Source organism: Pristis pectinata, chromosome 7 (genome assembly GCF_009764475.1).
Source record: "Pristis pectinata isolate sPriPec2 chromosome 7, sPriPec2.1.pri, whole genome shotgun sequence".
Classification (NCBI taxonomy): Eukaryota; Metazoa; Chordata; class Chondrichthyes; order Rhinopristiformes; family Pristidae; genus Pristis; species Pristis pectinata.
The window spans coordinates 1,642,186-1,662,354 of NC_067411.1; the positions used below are offsets into that span (position 1 = coordinate 1,642,186).

The 20,169-nt window shown below is 48.2% G+C and overlaps 1 protein-coding gene across 1 annotated transcript in view; it reads left to right on the top strand.

Annotated features, from left to right (window-relative positions):
* The window catches only part of cplane1 (ciliogenesis and planar polarity effector 1), a 158,175-nt gene that overhangs the window by 99,822 nt on the left and 38,184 nt on the right, over window positions 1-20,169 (top strand). The window contains 7 exon segments of the mRNA XM_052019796.1: window positions 1,184-1,348; window positions 1,922-2,030; window positions 4,034-4,355; window positions 5,839-6,754; window positions 10,049-10,191; window positions 10,952-11,094; window positions 19,707-19,837. Of these exon segments, the coding sequence (XP_051875756.1) occupies window positions 1,184-1,348; window positions 1,922-2,030; window positions 4,034-4,355; window positions 5,839-6,754; window positions 10,049-10,191; window positions 10,952-11,094; window positions 19,707-19,837 (1,929 nt within the window).

Here is a 20,169-nt window from a genome sequence, read left to right on the forward strand (position 1 = left end):
CAATTTCATTCACAACTCCTCGGCAAGTGAAGCAGCCCATGTCTGTGTGGAGTATAGCCTAAACTAGATTCAGGCATGGGCTGATGAATTGCAAGAAATATTCATGCCATAAAGGTGCCAGGCAATGACCTTTCCAAACTGGCGAAAGTCTAACCACTTTCCCTTGATATTCGGTGGCATTGCTGTCACCAAATTCCCCACCATTAAGTTACTGGGAGTCAGAGTGGACCAGAAAGTCACAAGTTGCAGGGTAGGGATCCTGCAATCTCCAAAGGTGGAGAGTATTCCATCACCTCCTGAGTCCCAGAAGTATGATGGAATACTCTCCACTGACCTGATTGGGTGTAGCTTGAACAACTCTCAATCTTCATCGTCAAGCACACATTTTCACTGATCCTGTTTACTTTATTCTCCCCACATTCCCATTAGCAACATTTCCTCACCAGCTTCTACCCCTCACCCTCACACCAGGGGCAGCTTACGCAGGACAATTCGCCCACTGACCCGCACATTGTTGGGATGTGGGAGGAAACCCATGCGGTCACAGGGAGAACGTGCAAACTCCACACAGAAAGCACCAGAGGTCAGGATCGAACCCGGGTCTCTGGAGCTGTGAGACAGTGGCTGTACTCATTGTGTCACCTTGGAAGCATATTGTTAGCCCTTCATCGTCACTGTGTGTAAACCCTGGAACCCTGTCCTCAATAGCACTGGGGGAGCACCTTCACCAGAAGGACTGCAGTGGGTCACCCCGCCTTCTCCAGGGCAGTCAGGGATGGGCAATAAATGCTGCTCTGGACGGCAACATCAAAATATGAATTGAAAATATTAATGAGGTCACATCTCATTCCTCTAAATTCTAGTAAGTATTGTACATACCAATCATATTCAATTCCTGCTCGGAGTTCAACTCCCTCATCCTCGAAGTCAAGCTGGTGAAATCTGTGCTGCCCTGTAGGTACTGACAGAACTCACTCTGTGTTCTGGGTGTGGTCTCACCCAGGCCCACACACTCGCAGCAAAGCCTCACGTGGTGCCCCAGCCCCTCTCCACCACTCTTGCCATAAGCAACCCATTTCCCAGTTTAAGTGTATTTTCTTGAGCATTGTTGACCAGCTGGAGGGAGGATTACTGACCGATGTTGATCACGTTTGCAGTGCTGCTGTGTTTGCTGTGTTCTCAGGACTGTGAGCTGGCAGCTGAGTACGATGCCGCTGTGGTTGATCATTGCCTTGCCTCCCTGGAGTGGGCCTGTCGAATGTTGCCCTTTGCCAGGTTCATGAATGTGGAGGAGCTCATACAGGATGTCATTCTCAGCCTGGTTAATGAGCTGCCTCCAATTAGAAAGGTAGGGCTGTGGTATGTACTACAGGCTCCTGGGACAGAGGCAGGCGGAGGGGAGAGAGGTAGAAAGACATCTTGTGGGGGGGGAGGCATGGAGATATCTTGGGTGGAGGGGTGCAGGGTAGAGAGGTAGAGATGGATCGGGAGAGAGAAAGATAGAGAAAGCGAGAGGGAGCTGCAGAGAGGGGGAGAGAGAGAACTAGAAGGAGAAAGCTTGAGACGAGCGAGTGACTGTGACCACAACCCCAGTGGGAAGGATGTGAGGGGGCGGGCAGGGCAGAGGGAGGGGCGGGCAGAGGGAAGGGCGGGCAGGGCGGGGGGAGGGAAGGGGTGGACAGAGCAGAGGGCAAGAGGTGGTAGAGGAGGGAGGGAGGGAGAGTGATAGAATTCATTGAGGTCGGAGAGGAGATGGTGTCTCCGTGGAGTGAAGAGTAAGAGAGGGGATCGTTAGTGGGACTACATGGTGGGGGGGGGGGGGTGGGGAGGAATCATGCAATCTCTGACATGTTATTATGGGATGTGAAGCAGCACCTTGTGTTATGCATCACCTGACGTGAGCTGACCTCTTGTCTTGTAGGTGGCGGAAGTTGTGCTCAGGGCCTTTCCTGACGTAGAAGATGTTCGGGTGCCTCTGAGAGACAAGCACCACACACTGCAGCAGCGTCTGCGACACAGCACGGTGCAAGGTGACGCAATGCAGCCCAGGGCAGTGGGGTGGCTCTCCCATTGGCTCAATTCATTCAGCACAGGGGTGGATGTGCCATTAGGAAGGGAGAGTGGCAGCTTCAAGGGGTGGCAGTGGGAAGTACCTCAGAGGTGGACTTGAGAAATGAAGGAACATTGTGTACAGTTTTGGTCACCCTGTTATAGAAAGGATGTCATTAAATAGGAAAGAGGGCAAAGGAGATTTATGAGGATGTTGCCTGAGTTACAGGGAGGCAATGGGCAGGCTAGGACTTTATTCATTGGAGTGTAGGAGACTGAGGGGGGATCTTACACATGTCTAGAAAATCATGAGGAGCTCAGATAGGGTGTGTTCACACAGTCTTTTTCCCTGGCCCTCTGGCCAAGCTGTTCCAGTACAACGTTGGCATCTGCCTGACAATGAGGAAAATTGCCTGGGTGTCCTGTTCACAGAAAACAGGACAATTCCAGTTTGGTTAATTATTGCCCAGCTAGCTTTCAAACAATCTCCAGCAAAGTGGTGGGATACAATAACTTGCTCATTGATGCAACTCATCACAGCCTTTGTCTAAACCTAGAGCAAAGAGCTGAATCCCAGAGCTGACTGCCCTCAACACAGAGGCAGCATTTGACCAAGTGTGGCATCATGGAGCCCTGGTAAATCTGAGGTCCATTGGCATCTCTCTCCAGTGGCAAAGGAAGGTGGGTGTGGGTGTTGGAGGTCAATCCTCTCAGCCCCTGGACATCACTGCAGGAGTTCCTCAGGGCAGTGTCCTGGGTCCCACCATCTTCAACTGCTTCATCAGTGACCTTCCATCCATCAGAAGGTCCAAAGCTGGCATGTTAGCTAATGATTGTATAATGATCAACTCCTTGACGAATGAACCGTCCATGCCTCAGTCTGTTCTTTATTCCCAATTTCTCCTTTCATAATCTCTATGAGACTCCTGACACTTTTCCAACCACTTCCATTTATCTAGCTGTAGAACTCTCACAGTCCTGTATAATTGGCTTTATTTCGTGTTGTACAGCACAGAAACCAGCCCTCTGGCCACCACTAGTTCAAGGCTCTGCTTTGTGACTGTATAAATACTTCTATTGTGATCACTTTTCCCTCACTGTGAGAGTAGATAGAACATAGAACAGTACAGCATAGGAACAAGCCTTCAGCCCACCATGTCTGTGCTGAGTATGATGCCAAATTAAACTAATCCCTTCTGCCTGCACATGATCCACACCCCTCCATTCCCTGCATATTCATGTGCCTATCTAAAACCCTCTTGAATGCCACTATGGTATCTGGTTCTACCACCACCCCTGGCACTATGTTCCAAGCACCCACCACTATGTGTAAAAATAAAACTTGACTGTACATTTCCTTTAAACCTTTCCCCTCTCACCTTAAAGCTATGCCCTCTAGTGTTGAACATTTCCACTCTGGGGAAAAAGGCACTGACTGTCTACTCTATCTATGCCTCTCATAATTTTATAAACCTCTGTCAGGTCTCCCCTCAGCCTCCGCCGCTCCAGAGAAAACAATCTGTTTGTCCAAGCTCTCCTTATAGCTCATGCCCTCTAATCCAGGCAGCATCTTGGGGAAGCTCTTCTGCACCCTCTCCAAAGCCTCTACATCCTTCATGTAATGGGGTGACCAGAATTGTCCACAATACTCCCAAGTGCGGTCTAAACAAAGCTGCAATGTGAATCAGTAGAGTAGAAGTTTCAGAGTCTAGCACCATGGAGTCAGTGGTGGAACCATTAGATTCATGGATGAGCAAGGGGGCAAGAATTGAATTGATGGTCTTGTATCAATGGGTGTGTGTCAGGACGTGAACTGTAGTTGTGGACGAGCTCACGTTAATGGGGTTTGAAGTAGGAGGCCATCCCGGAGAGCGTCATTATTGTTGTTGCAATGGACAGGATTAGGTGAAGCTGGGTGGAATCGATGATCCAGAGGGTTGCAGATGGTCTTGACAAACTTTACAGCGTCTGTCTTGGTCCTCAGGCCCCGATGGAGGGGAGATGATGTCGATCGTGTTGCACGAACTGTACCGGCAGAGGATGAAAATGTTGAAGCGGGTGGGGCGGAACATTGGCCCCAGTGAGCAACACATATGGGAACGAGCTGAAGAGGGTTTGAGAGAACAAGAGGACGAGATGCAAGATCAATTCTCCTTGGGGACAAGTCTGAGCAGAAGCACTCTGACAGACACCTGGAGATCCCAGAACCAGAGCGAAGGCGACACAACAGACAACATGTCAGTGGAGCTCCAGGACGTGAGCGAGAGGCAGAGCAGAACTCAGCAGCGAGCGGGCACCAGTGACAGGTAGTGTGACTGGGGTCGGGGAATCTGCTGTAACAGCAAATTGGAATCCTGGAGTAGGAACAGGACACGGGGAATCCTTTACCACCAGAAGGTCACTGAACTGTGGAGGGACATTGGAGCAGACTGCATGAGTGGGAACAAAGGTTTCTGGAAGGAGCTGGTTGAAGGAAATGAGACGTGGGAACTTGGGGTATATGGGCAGAGAGTGGGAGTGGAACTAGCTGTGGATGAGGGGTTGGGACTGGGCACGTTGCATTTGTAGTTAGTCAGCACTGTTAACTCTTGTGTTACACTGTGTGTTTTTATGTTTCTTGTTTGTTTTAAGTGGAAAACCTGAACTCGGAGTAAGGACCATGGTCACAGCTTAAATGTAAAATTCCATTATTATGTGACCAGTTGTCCCAAGGGCATTCTCCACTCTTCAACCCTCTCATCACTCATCACAAGCTTGTTTCTTAGTCAACACAGTCTGCGGGACATTGATTTAGTTTGCAGAGAATAATGTCTATACATCCCGTAGTATAGCTGTCTTCCCTTTAATTCCCTCTGCTTGTGTGCTCCCCTGTGCATGGTGCCTTGGTTAGATTTGTCCACTCAGTCTCTGTTCACATTAACCGAGGCAGCAAATGTCTGATCCAGTAGAAACGACTTTACTATGTATCTTGGGTCTCCACACCTGCCTGAATACAGACCACATGTAAACTGCTAGGTAGAACAAGAGGTGCAGCAGATAGTACTGCTGTCTCACGGCTCCGGAAACCCGGGTTCAAACCTGACCTCTGGTGCTGTCTGCGTGGAGTTTGCACATTCTCCCTGTGACTGTGTGGGTTTCCCCTGGGTGCTCCAGTTTCCTCCCACATCCCAACGATGTGCGGGTCGGTGGGTTAATTGGCCGCTGTAAATTGTCCCTAGTGTGTGTGTGAGGGGTAGAATCTGGGGGCAGTTGATGGGAATGTGGGGAGAATAAAATGAGATGAGTGTAAGAGGGATTTGTGGGAATGTTTGGACAGATATTGGCCAAATGCAGGAAAATGGGGCTAGCTTAGTTAGGCACATTGATCTGCATGGACAAGTTGGGCTGAAGGGTCTGTTTCTGTGATGTATGAGTGTAAGAGTAAAGTAGGATTGGGTGCTTCATGGTTGGTAAGAACTCGATGGGCCGAAGCCCCTACTCCTGTGCTGTCAGCCTGAGCGGTAGAACTGTTAGCCTGATCCAGGTACTCGGACTCAGTACTAACAAAGCAGGAAATTACTGCAATGTCATTATTTGGGATCACATGCTCTCCTCCAGTACCCCCACACTGCAGGTTTTAACTTGTATGTTCAAGTGGTTAAGGCTTTTTCATTTACTCTTTTATTGGTTTTTAACTAATCAGTTAGGTTTAACCTCCTATCTCTAAGAGTGGCCTCTCTCTCTGCTGTATCAGTGCGGGGTATAAACCAGTATAACTACGTGTGGCAGCAGCTTTGTTTTGTGTTGCAGGGACACACAGCCCAATGACCACAGGACGTTAGGGGCCAGAGACGGTGATCCAGGCAGCAGGGAGGCCGCAGCGTGTCGAATGGATGGGGAGTCAGAGGGCGACAGGCCTCAGCTGCCCCTGGTGGGGTCGTGGGAGTTTGAGTGTGACGACGAGGAGTATGTGACCTTCCTGGAGTTGTTCCTGAGCTACCTGCTGGAGAGAGACCAGGTGGTGAACGAGAGCCCCAACGTCCCACTGCTGACCTGCTGCTCCAGATACCTGAGGGAACAAGAACTCAACTCACTGGCATTCCACGTTCAGAGCACTCTGAAGCGGCGGCAGGGCAGGGTGAGAATGTCGGAGGATGTCTCCATAGCGAAGAGCTCTTCTAGCTTGACGTCCGACCTGCATCAGAACGAGAGTGGGAGCTGTGGGGGAAGGACAAAGGCTGCCGTCTTCTCCCCTGTTCCAGGCGCACTCCACTCCACCAGCCGCCCACAGGTGCCACCTGTTGAGCACAGTCTCCACAGCTGCTTTCCCACTGTTGGTGCTCAGGCCAGGGGCAGGGCCAGTGGCCTGTTTGGGTCAAGGCTACAGTCTCCGTCTGGTCCACTGGATGTGTCCAGGCAGTGGGGGACAGTGCCCAATGGTCTGCCTGCCCCTGCCCCTGCCCCTGCCCCTGCCCCTGTGGTATCTCTATTGAATGAAGACCTCACCCCCGAGCTGGAGGCCAGGTTTCCAGACACAGCCAAGCTGCTGGAGTGGATGATTCGATGGTCTGAACGAAGACTGCTGTACGGGCCGTACAAAGTGGAGAGGTTGCCTGTCCGCAGCTCCACCATCCGGGTGAGGACATCAGTGACTGCCATCCTCCACTCCCTGTGGCTGCTGGACAAGAGCCTGGGGATCGACACGTCTCATCTGAACTACCACAAGGTGCATTATCTCCAGCTTTCCCCTGCATGTATATTCTCCTTAAGCTAAGGTGGGTTTAAAAATCCATTTCAGTTCTCCACCCTGCTCAACATCTGAGCTCAGATTGCAGTGTCATCGGGATAATAGCCGTAGGGAGCATCATAGTTCTCCGCTCACTATCCTCTGTCAGATGCCTGTATTGGTATTGGTTTATTATTGTCACTTGTACCGAGGTACAGTGAAAAGCTTGTCATACAAACCAATCGTACAGGTCAATTCATTACACAGTGCAGTTACATTGAGTCAGTACAGAGTGCACTGATGTAGTACAGGTAAAAACAATAACAGTACAGAGTAAAGTGTCACAGTGTGACGGTAGAGTGTTAGCTGTGTGTTCAGACCAGCAGTTATGTGGCACATCGGATCCAAAGTAGGCCTGGTAATCAAAGTAGGGTGATCATGGCCGACTGCGGCCGTGATCAGAAGCTGGGACCCTCACTGTTGGATGCATTAGCCATGTAGATGTGAATGTGGGAGATATGATTTGTATGTTTGCAGATGACACAAAATTAGTGATGTTGACAGTGAGGAGGGTGGTCTTAGGCTTCAGAGTGATATTGATCAGCTGGTAAGCTGGGCAGGGCAGTGGCAGGTGGAATTTTAATCTTGATGAGTGTGAGGTGGTGCATTTTGTGAGGGGGGGGGGTCACAAAATACATCCAGAATTCTATCATATTGTGGTCAATTTTCATTCAGTGATCACTAACCAACACTCATCAGGTAAGGTATAAAATTGTGAGTTCCATAACACATTTCTCCAAATGCCTGCCCCAGGTAGTGTGTGACCTCACTCTCCAAACTGCTATCCCCGGGTCTGTGTAAACATTAATATTCTCCATTATGTAGTAACCTTGCTACAAGCTCTTCTTAATTCTGGATTAATTCTCTGTTCAGCTATTTTGCTGTTGCGGATAGCAGGTGAGGCCTGTAAACCAGGACATCAGTCCCTTTTCTTCTTGTATATCGATGTTAGTTCAGTGCCAAGTGCTTTCCTTACTGCCACCCTGTGTCATCCTTTGTTATCATGGCTGCCTCCCTCCTTTTCTGTCTGTCTTTATTTAAATGCCACATACCTTGGATCATGTAACTTCTGGCACTGGTCACCATGCAACCATTAGGTCAAAATCGTTGGTCAAATGAGCATGTGCTTGTTAGGGTAAGGACGGCAAAGTGGGGAACCCTGGGTGACAAGGGATATTGAGGGACTGGTCAGGAAGAAGGAGGAGGCATATGTCAGGTGTAGGCAGCTGGGATCGCGTAAGTCCTTTGAAGAATATAAGAGTTTTAGGAGTACACTTAAAACAGAAATTAGAAGAGCAACAAGGAACCGTGGCAGACAGGATAAAGGAGAATCCTAAGGGAAGCAGTTTAAAAAGGTAGGCTTGTTTTTGTAGTTGTTGCTGCTGTGGTGAGTTAATAGGCCCAATGATTAGCTAATTGCATAATTAGGTAGCAGCTGCCAATAAAATGAAGTTAGGGTCAAGCGGAGCGGCCATCGTGTGAGTGGGCAGTGTTAGAGTGGGGAGCTGAGGCTTTGGCTCAAGAGGCAGAGAAGGTGAGCGGAGGCTTCTTCTGCTAGGTTCTCTTTCGTTCTTTTTTATTTGTAATTTTCTTTGCATAGAACAGTGGGAATGGCAGTCAGGGCTGAAGTATGTCCCTCCTGTAGGATGTGGGAAGTCAGGGAGACCTCCAGTGTCCCTGAGGACTACACCTGCTGGAAGTGCATCCGGCTGCAGCTCCTAACAGACAGCATTAGGGAGCTGGAGCTGCAGTTGGATGAACTGATGGGAATGAATTACTTCAGTCAGTGGGCTGTGAAGTTTGGGATTCTCTGCCCCAGAGAGCACTGGCAACTGGGGTCAGTAGGCATTCTCAGCACTGAGACAGACAAATGGAATGGAGCCAAGGGTAATGGGGAATAGGGAAGAAAGTGGAGCTGAGGCAAGACAAGACAAGGGAGCAGAAGTAGGCCATTCGGCTCATCGAGTCTGAGATCAGCTTTGATCTTAACAGTGTCAGAGCAGGTCCGAGGGACTGTGTCTCTGCCTCCTCCTCGTCCTCCTATTTCTTACTATCTCCTTCTGAGCTTTGATAACTCCGTCTGGTGGTCACTCCTCCCAGTACCGTTAGGCACAGATCAGCGGGGCTCAGAAAGACAGCTGTAGTAGGCCAGTCATTCGTGTTGGTTTGTTCATCAGTTGCCACAGACTCAACCTGCCCGCCCCACTGGTGGTGCATGCACTCTGCTGCTCCCCACCCCCTGTCTGTGCTCCTGTCCTGTCACCTTCCTTATACGTACTCCATTCCTCTACCCACTCCCCCATCTGATAGAGAGCACGGAAGGACCAGAATGACATGAAAGCCCTGGTTCACGAATGTCCGTACTGACCATGTGTGACCCCATATCTGTGGCAATGTATCCTGGCAAAAAACCAAACCAGCCAGCTGTTCATGAAGGCTTTCTCAGGGCTGGGTAGAGCTGGGTAATGTCTGCTGACCTTGCCTGGTACGCCAGGATCCCATGAATGAATGAATTCAGTCACTGGTGGGCCTTGAACCTGATGGTGTCATAAGGTTTGGCTTGTCACTGACACTCTAACAAACTTCTACAGATGTCCCGTTGAAAGTATCCTGACTGGTTACATCACGGTCTGGTATGGCAATTCGAATGCACAGGAACGTAAGAAGCTGCATAGAGTAGTGGACTCAGCCCAATACATCACAGGCACATCCCTCCCCACCATTGGTAGTATCTACAGGAAGTGCTGCCTCAAGAAGGCAACATCCATCATCAAAGATCCCCACCATCCAGGCCATGCCATCTCCTCACAGCTACCATCAGGCAGGAGGTACAGAAACCTGAAGTCCCACACCACCAGGTTCAGGAACAGTTACTTCCCTTCAACTATTTGGTTCTTGAACCAACCGGCACAACCCTAATCACTACCTCAGTACAGCAACACTGGGACCACTTTGATCACTCAGCACTGAAATGGACATTGCTGTCTTTTGTTCTAAATGTGTTCTTTCTTGTAAAATTTGTGTATAATTTATGTTTAATTTATGTTTTTTTTTGTGAATACTGTGTATCTGATGCTATGTGCCTGTGATGCTGCTGCAGATTAGTTTTTCATTGCACCTGTGCATATGACAATAAACTCGACCTTGACTCTGGGTGGGAGGGGATACCGGGAGCCCTCTGCTGTCCACTTGGAGCTGCTGCCTGCCTGGGTTAACACAAGGTCTCCTTTGCAGGATTCTGAGGAGGAGTGTGCTGTGGATCGGGTGTGCCAGCCCAAGCATCACATGCTGAAGTTGGGCAAGAATCCTGGCTCCTCCAGGATACCAGGTGTGGGGTGTGAGACTGACACTGGAAGACGTGGTGAACCTTTCCAACAGTACGTACAATGGATGATCAGGAGCTGGGCACTTATCGAGCTTTACTCAGTGTGGCAGGGACAGCTGAGAAACCAATCATTTGGTGGGGTATGGAACAAATTCACCAATCACAGTGCAAGGGTATAACTGATAGACCAATCACATTCTGGCAGTGTAACTGATACACCAATCACAGTGTGGGATGTAACTGATACACCAATTACACTGTGGGGGGTGGGGAGGTCACTCATGTACCAATCACAGTGTGGGAGCGTAACTGATGCACCAATCACATTGTGGGGTGTATCTGATAGACCAATCAGAGTGTGAGGGGGGTAACTGATATACCAATCACAGTGTGGGGGTGTAACTGATGCACCAATCACATTGTGGGGTGTATCTGATAGACCAATCAGAGTGTGAGGGAGGTAACTGATACACCAGACACAGTGTGGGGTGGGGGGTAACTGATACATTGTGGGAGTGTAACCAATACACCAATCATATTGTAGGAGTGTAACCAATTGCAATGCACAGATAGACCAATTGCAATGCACAGGTGTAATTGATACACCAATCACTGTGTGGGGGTATAACCAATAGACCAATCACAGTGCATGGCTGTAACTGGTGGACCAATCACACTTGGAGGATACAAGTTGGCACAAACTATGTCCAGAAGCTAGCTCCAACCTGCCTGGGAGGGTTAGTACCACACTGCAAGAGTTCTCACCCAACATCCATGGAATAAATTGTTTTTACCTGTTATGTTATTGACAGTTCAGATCATGCAGAAGACTTCCAGAGGCAGGACCTTGGTGATGCAAACCTCTACAGTACACAGGATCTGACGTCGGATTCTGACAGCAGAACTGACGAAGAGGAGTCAGGGGATGGTGAGAGACGCTCTCCTCAGGATCAGGGTATGTGTCTGTGGTCATATGTGACTCCACTGAGGGAGCCCGTTTTTCTTTCTATTTTCCAGGTTCTCTGTAAAATCACCAAAGGGCCTGTTCTTGTGCTGTGCTGTTCTGTGTGCTATGTTTGATCAGTTGCATCAGTTATACCCCCACACTGTGATTGGTGTATCAGTTACACTCCCATTAAGGTGGATACGTCCCCAGGGCCCGATGGGATATACCCCAGGTTACTGAGGTAGGCGAGAAAGGAAATCGCTGGGGCCTTGACCAGTATCTTTGTGTCCTCACGGGTGAGGTCCCGGATGACTGGCGAGTGGTTAATGTTGTTCCTCTATTTAAGAAAGGAACAAGGGAAAATCCAGAGAACAATAGACCAGTGAGTCTCACGTCAGTTGTAGGGAAATTGCTGGAGAAAATTCTTAGAGATAGGATATACGAGCATCTGGAATCCAATGGCTTGATTAGGGAAAGTCAGCATGGCTTTGTGCGGGCCAAGTCGTGTCTTACTAACCTGGTTGAGTTGACAAGGTGACGAGAGAGATTGATGAAGGGAGAACTGTGGATGTCATCTGTATGCACTTCAAGAAGGCATTTGACATGGTCCCACATAATCGGTTAATCAAGAAAGTTCGGATGCATGGAGTCAGTGGAGAATTGGCTGTGTGGATCCAGAACTAGCTTGCCTGTGGAAGACAAAGGGTGGTGGTTGAAGGGACTTAGTTGGGCTGGAGGTCTGTGAGTAGTGGTGTTCCTCAGGGATCTGTGGTGGGACCTCTGCTGTTTGTGATGTACATAAGTGACCTGGATGAGTATGTTGATGGATGGGTTAGTAAGTTTGCAGACGATACCAAGATTGGTGGAGTTGTGAATAGTGTAGAAGACTGGCAACAGATACAGCGTGACATAGATCAGCTGCAGATGTGGGCTGAGGAATGGCAGATAGAGTTTAACCTGGGTAAATGTGAGGTGTTGCACCCTGGTAGGACTAATGTCAGGAGGCAGTACACTCTTAAGGGCAAGACCCTTAACAGTGTTGAAGAGCAGAGAGACCTTGGCGTGCAAGTCCATGGCTCATTGAAAGTGGCTACACAGGTAGACAGGGTGGTTGAGGCGGCTTATTGAATGCTTGCATTTATTAATCGGGGTATTGAGTATAAGAGTCAAGAGGTTATGATGCATCTCTATAGAACTCTGGTTAGGCCACATTTAGAGTATTGCTTGCAATTCTGGTCACCTCACTATAGGAAGGATGTCGAGGCTTTAGAGAGGGTGCAGAGGAGGTTTACTAGGATGCTGCCTGGATTAGAGGGCATGTGCTGTCAGGAGAGGCTGGACAAACTTGGGCTCTTTTCTCTGGAGCGGCAGAGGCTGAGGGGTGGTCTATTGGAAGTGTATAAAATTATGGGGGGGGCTTACATAGGGTGGACAAGCAATATCTTTTCCCATTATTGAGTGATCCAATACCAGAGGGCATGCATTTAAGGTGAGAGGGGGGTAGGTTCAGAACAGACATGACGGATACTTTTTTTTTACTGAGAAAGTGGAGGATGCCTGGAATGCATTGCCTGATAGGGTGGTGGAGGCAAATTCATTGATGGCTTTTAAGAGGGGCTTGGATGGGCACATGAATGAGAGGGAAATAGTGGGATATGGGTATTCTGTAGGTAGGAGGGATTAGCTATGTCGGCACAACATTGTGGGCCGAAGGGCCTGTTCTGTGCTGTGCTATGCTCTAGTACAGCACTGTACAGGCCCTTCGGCCCATGATGTTGTGCCGACCTATATAAACCTTATCCCCATTCAATCTATCCCCCTCTCTACTTCACCTCCATTAACCCTTTATTTTTCTTTCATCCATGTGCCTATCTAAGACTCTCTGAAATGACCCTATTGTATCAGTCTCCACCACCACCCCAGGCAGTGCATTCCAGGCACCCACCACTCTGTGTCTAAAAAAAAACCTACCTCTAACAACCCCCCTGAACTTTCCTCCATGCACCTTAAATGGGTGACCTCTAGTATTGGCCATTTCCACCCTGGGTAAAGGTACTAGCTGTCAGAGTGGATAAGATATAATCTTATACACCTCTATCAAGTCTCCTCGCATCCTCTGTTACTTCAAAGAGAAAAACCCTAACTCGCTCAACCTCTCCTCATGACATGTTCGCCAATCCAGGCAGCATTCTTGTAAATCTCCTCTGCACCCTCTCCAAAGCTTCCACATCCTTCCAATAACGTGGAAACCAGAACGGAACACAGTATTCCAAGTGTGGTCTAACCGGATCTTAAAGGTTGCAATATTACCTCTCGGCTCTTGAGCTCTATCCCCCGGCTAATGAAGGCCAGCACACCATACGTTTTCTTAACCGCATTATCCACTTGTGAGGTGACTTTGAGGGATCTGTATACTTGAACCCCAAGATCTCTCTATTCCTCCACACTGCTAATAATCCTGCCATTAACCATGTGCTCTGCCTTCAAATTTGATCTTCCAAAGTGTATCACTTCGCACTTCTCCGGATTGAACTCCATCTGCCACTTCTCTGCCCAGCTCTGCATCCTGTCTAAATCCCGTTGCAACCTGTGACAACCTTCTGCGCCATCTACTACACCACCAACCTCCGTGTCATCTGCAAACTTACCAACCCACCCTTCCACTTCTTCATTCAAGTAATTTATAAAAATCAGTAAGAGCAGGGGTCCCAGAGCAGATCCCTGCGGAACACCATTAGTCACCGACCTCCAGGTTGAATACTCCCTTTTTACGACCACCCTCTGCCTTCTATGGGCAAGCCAATTCTGAATCCACACAGCCAATTTTCCATAGATCCCATACCTCAGGACTTTCTGAATGAGCCTACCATGGGAAACCTTGTCAAACGTCTCGCTAAAATCCATCTATACCACATCCACCCCACTGCCTTCATCAATTTGTCCTGTCACTCTATTAAACTCGTGAGGCATGACCTGCCTTTCAGAAAGCCATGTTGACTATCCCTAATAAGACTATGCTTCTCCAAATGCTCATAAATCATAGGTTAGGGTGAAAGGTGACATATTTAAGGGAAATCTGAGGGTAAACTTCTTCACTCAGAGGGTGGTGTGAGTGTGGAACGAGCTGCCAGCGGAAGTGGTGGATGTGGGTTCAATTGTAACATTTAAGAAAGGTTTGGATAGGTACATGGATGGGAGGGGTTTGGAGGGATATGGTCCAGGTGCAGATAGATGGGACTAGGCAGAAGATCAGGCAGCATGGACTGGATGGGCCAAAGGGCCTGTTTCTGTGCTGTAGTGCTCTACGACTCTGCAAATGTGAGATGTTACACTTTGGGAGGTCAAATCCAAGAGGAAGGTATGCAGTAAATGTCAGAGCTCTTCAGAACATTGATGTACAGAGGGATCTTGGGGTGCAAGTCCATAGCTCCCTGAAAGTGACATCACAAGTGGATCAGGTAGTACAGCATGCTTGCGTTCATTGGTCGGGTGTTGAGTACAAAAGTTGGAAAGTTGTTGCAGCTGTATAAAACTTTGGTCAGGCCACATTGGGAGTATTGTCTGCAGTTCTGGTCACTGCATTACTGGAAGAATGTGGAGGCTTTGGAGAGGGTACAGAAGAGGTTCACCTAGATGTTGCCTGGATTAGAGAGTATTAGTTTATCAGGAGAGCTTGGGTAAACTTGGGTTGTTTTCTCCGGAGTATCAGAGGCTGAGGGGAGACCTAATAGAAGTTTATAAAATTTATGAGAGGTATAGATAGGGTTGACAGTCAGAATCTTTTTCCCAGTGTAGAAATGTCAAATGGCATAGGTTTAGGGTGAGAGGAGGAAAGTTTAAAGGGGATTTACCCACCCGGGACATTCTCTCTTCTCTCCTCTTCCATCGGGTAGAAGATACAGGAGCCTGAGGGTACGTACCACCAGACTTAAGGACAGCTTCTACCCCACTGTGATAGACTATTGAACGGTTCCCTTATACAATGAGATGGACTATGACCTCACGATCTACCTTGTTGTGACCTTGCACCTTATTGCACTGCACTTTTTCTGTAGCTGTAACACTTTACTCTGTACTGTTATTGTTTTTACCTGTACTACATCAATGCACTCTGTACTAACTCAATGTAACTGCACTGTGTAATGAATTGACCTGTACGATCAGTATGCAAGACAAGTTTTTCACTGGACCTCAGTACAAGTGACAATAATAAACCAATACCAATACCAAGTTTTTTTTACACAGAGTGGTAGGTGCCTAGGTCGCGCTGCCAGGGGAGGTGGTGGAAGCAGATACAACAGCAACGTTTAAGAGGCATTTAGACAGACACATGAACAGGCAGGGAATGGAGGGACATGGACCATGTACAGGGAGATGGGATTAAATGTAAATTGACGTCTTGGTCGTCACAGACATCGTGGGCTAAAGGGCCTGTTCCTGTGCTGTACTATTCTGTGTTTACCGTCGGGGATGTTTAACAGGTAATCATGAGTAAGTAGTGAGGAGCTGCCGGTTAAGGAGCAATTGGAGATTGAAAGGTGTTGCTGATCAGAGAACATCGGTTGTCCTCATGTAAGGTACAGCAACAGGGAGGCAAACAGTATGTTGGGCTTTATTGTAAGGGTTTTGAATATGAGTAGCATCATCTTTCCATAGATGTATGGGACCTGGTGACACTGCAAGCCTCCCAGGTTAGTGTGAACATTCACCAGGGCTCTGCCGTCTAACACAAGGTTTCACTGAAGTTGTTGCTGAACAAAAGATTCATATGCTGCAATGGTGGATTGGTAACACATTTGGAGACTATCAAATACAGTGTGTAAAACTGGTACGTTTAACAGCCTCTTTGATCAGGTTAATGGAAGGAGTTTGTGAAATAAACAAGCCATTTAATATGGAATAAACCTCTTGAGCATTTGCACTCTTCCACCTGATGACCATGACCATTGGATGAATGAGCAGTAAACTCCAGCTTTTATATTGCAGCTTCTCAAAGTATGCATGGTTTGCTTTTAATCTGCTGCATGCTTACTGGGAGGAGGAGATTGACAGGCTACTGGCTTCTTACCATCATGGCAAGCAGTGTCCCTGCAAAAGTGAAAGGTTTACTGTCACATAACAAAGGGTTCTTTAGGGACCTGACTCCTTTGTTCAGAAATCAAAGTATTGAGTATTGGTGTTGGGATGTTATGGTGAGGTTGTATAAGACATTGGTGAGGCCAGATTTAGAGTATTGTGTGCAGTTCTGGTCACCTAACTATAGGAAGGATATCAGTAAGATTGAAAGAGTGCAGAGGAGATTTACTAGAATGTTGCCGGGTCTTCAAGAGTTGAGTTACAGGGAAAGATTGAACAGGTTAGGACTTTATTCCTTGGAGCATAGAAGAATGAGGGGAGATTTGATAGAGGTTTACAAAATTATGAGGGGTATAGACAGAGTAAATGCGAGTAGGCTCTTTCCACCTAGATTAGGAGAGATAAGTACGAGAGGACATGGCTTTAGGGTGAAAGGGGAAAGGTTTAGGGGGAACTTCTTCACTCAGAGTGGTGGGAGTGAGGAACGAGCTGCCATCTGACGTGGTAAATGCGTGCTCACTCTTAAGTTTTAAGAATAAATTGGATACATGGATGGGAGAGGTCTGGAGGGTTATGGACTGGGCGCAGGTCAATGGGACTAGCGGAATAAAGTTTCAGCACAGACTAGAAGGGCCAAATGGCCTGTTTTTTGTGCTGTAGTGTTCTATGGTTCTATGGTTAACTGGGAGAGATCCGTATTGTGCACAGGTCTGTCCCCTACCTAAGGAAGGACAGACTTGCCATGGAGGAGTGCAGCAAAGCTTCACCAGAATGATTCATGGATGGTGGTAGAGGGATTTGGACAGGTACTCGGATAGGAAAAGCGTAGAGGGATGTGGGTCTAATGTGGGCACATGAGATTAGCATAGATAGGCATCAGGGTCGGCATGGGCGAGGTGGGGGGAAAGGCCCCTATCTGTGCTGGACACCTCTGTGTCTACAGTGGTTTTGTGGTATGAGGTTAAACAGATTGGGCCTGTGTTCTCTTAAGAGGTGAAATATCCAAAATTTGTCAGTCGTTGCAGGGATAATGTTTCCCCTGTTGGGGAGTCTGGAACCAGGGTTCAAGGCCTCAAAGTAAGGGATCGGCTGTTCATTGAGGTGAGAAAAAATGTCTTCACCCAGGGGTGATGAATTTTTGGAATTCACTGCCTAGGGGATGTGGGCCTCACTTGCTGCGAGTATGTTCAACGCAGAGATCAGTGGATTGTTGGATCAGAATCAGGTTTATTATCACTGTCTCAGGACATGAAATTTGTTTTTTTGCAGCAGCAGTACAGTAGAATGACATGAAAAACTATAAATTATAAAATAAATAAATAGTGCAAGAAAGAAAGGAACAATAGTGTTCATGGGTTCATGAACCATTCGGAAATGTGATGGCGGAGGAGAAGAAGCTGTTCCTGAATCATTGAGTGTGGGTCTTCAGGCTCTTGTACCTCCTCCCCAATGGCAGTAATGAGAAGAGGGCATGTCCCAGATGGTGAAGGTCCTCAGTGATGGATGCCACCTTCTTCAGGCACGGCCTCTTGAAGATGTCCTCGATGGCGGGGAGGGTTGTGCCCGTGATGGAGCTGGCTGAGTTTACAACCCTCTGCAGCCTCTTTTGATCCTGTGCATTGGAGCCTCCGTACCAGGCAGCGATGCAACCAGTCAGAATGCTCTCCACTGTACATCTGTAGAAATTTGCAGCAGTCTTTGATGACATCCCAACTCTCCTGAAATTCCTAATGAAGTAGAGCCGCTGGCGTGCTCACTCCCTTGGAACTTGAAGCTGCTCACCCTTTCAACCACTGACCCCTCAATGAGGACTGGTGTGTGTTCTCCTGACTTCCCCTTCCTGTTAAGAGAATCTATTAAGAGATGTTAAGAGAATCTAGTGATATCAAGAAAGTAGCACTGCAACATAATGTCAGCTATGGTCATTGAATGGCAGAGCAGGTACAAGGGCTGATAGCCTACTCCTGCTTCTACTTCTTATCAAACATAGAACAGTATAGCACTGGAACAGGCCCTTCAGCCCACCATGTCTGTGCCGAACACGATGCAAAATTAAACTAAATCTCTTCTGCCTGTAGATGATCCTGGTGAACCTCTTCTGTACCCTCTCCAAAGCCTCCACATCCTTCCTGTAATGGGGCGACCAGAACTGTACACAATACTCCATGTGGAATCTAATCAAAGTTTTATACAGCTCATGGTAGGCTTCTTCAGAAGGTCAGAGGCCAAGGGATCCAAGGAAGCTTGGCTGTGTGGATTAGGAATTGGCTTGCATGTAGAAAGCAGAGGGTTGTGGTGGAAGGTGTGCCCTCGGATTGGAAGGCAGTGACTAGTGGTGTCCCGCAGGGATCGGTTCTGGGACCTCTACTTTTTGTGATATTTATAGATGACTTAGATGAGGGGGTGGAGGGCTGGGTTAGTAAGTTTGTGGACGACACTAAGATAGGCGGTGTTGTGGATAGTGTGGAGGGCTGTCAGAGCTTACAGAGGGATATTGATAGGATGCAGAGCTGGGCTGACAAGTGGCAGATGGAGTTCAATCTGGAGAAGTGTGAGGTGGTACACTTTGGAAGGACAAACTCCAGGGCAGAGTACTGGGTGAATGGCAAGGTACTTGGCAGTGTGGAGGAGCAGAGGGATCTGGGGGTTCATATTCACAGTTCATTGAAAGTTGCCTCACAGGTGGAAAGAGCAGTTAAGAAGGCCAATGGGATGTTGGCTTTCATAAGTCGCGGGATTGAGTTTAAGAGCCGCGAGGTGATGATGCAGCTTTACAAAACTCTAGTTAGACCACACTTTGAGTACTGTGTTCAGTTCTGGTCGCCTCATTATAGGAAGGATGTGGAGGTGTTGGAGAGGGTGCAGAGGAGATTTACCAGCATGCTGCCTGGATTGGAGAGTATTGAATATCAGGAGAGGCTTAAGGTGCTAGGGCTTTATTCACTGGAAAGGAGGAGGATGAGAGGAGACATGATAGAGGTATATAAAATATTGAGAGAAATAGATAGAGTAGACAGTCAGCGCCTCCTTCCCAGGGCACCAATGCTCAAGACGAGAGGTCATGGCTTTAAGGTTATGGGTGTGAGGTTCAGGGGAGATGTCAGAGGGAGGTTTTTCACCCAAAGAGTGGTTGGTGCATGGAATGCACTGCCTGGGGTGGTGGTGGAGGCAGATACATTGAACAGGTTCAAGAGCTTGTTGGATAGGCATATGGAGGAATGTGAGATAGGGGGATATGCGGGAGGAAGGGGTTGGGTAGTGTGAGGGTGGTCTGATGGACGGCACAACATGGTGGGCCGAAGGGACTGTTTTGTGTTGTATGGTTCTATGGTTCTATAAAATGTATGCTCTTTGTGCCAATGATGGTGGCTCTGTCCTGCTGGGTTTCAAGTTGATGGTGGCTGTGCCTGAGTCACACATGCTCCGTGAACCTGACAGTGGCACCGGCACTGGGAATGATGTTGAACTGATTGTCAGCAGTGTGCACAGGGACCTTCTCATTATCCGCTCATTTGTACTAACTCAGGACCTTTGTGGACACGCAGGTGGCAAGGTCACTGTAGCCAGAGGGGACGCATATGAGGAGGAGGAGCCAAGACCATGCACTCCCATTAGCCCCTATATATCCATCAACATCAAGACCAAGCCCAGAGCAAGGATCAGAGACAGAGTCACGGTGAGTGTGAGGCTCATGATGCAAGGAGGAAAGGGTGATGCTAGAATTAGGAAGGTGAAGGGGTAGCTACATTGGATCCACCTCACCATCCCCATTCTCAGCAACTCAAGTCTATTGACCCACGTAGTGTGTCACCTTGGACCTGGTTCTGTCATGTAAAACACGCTTTGCAAAGAAAGGAAGGCATTTGTTTAACACGTGGAAGTGGGATTATGGCGAGGAAGAAACTGATTGAGGAATTCAGGGGGTTACATGTAGAATAACAGATCCCTGGGAGTGGGTTACAGGCTGGGATCTAATCAAGGGGTTCAGGGGGTTCATATATAGGATAA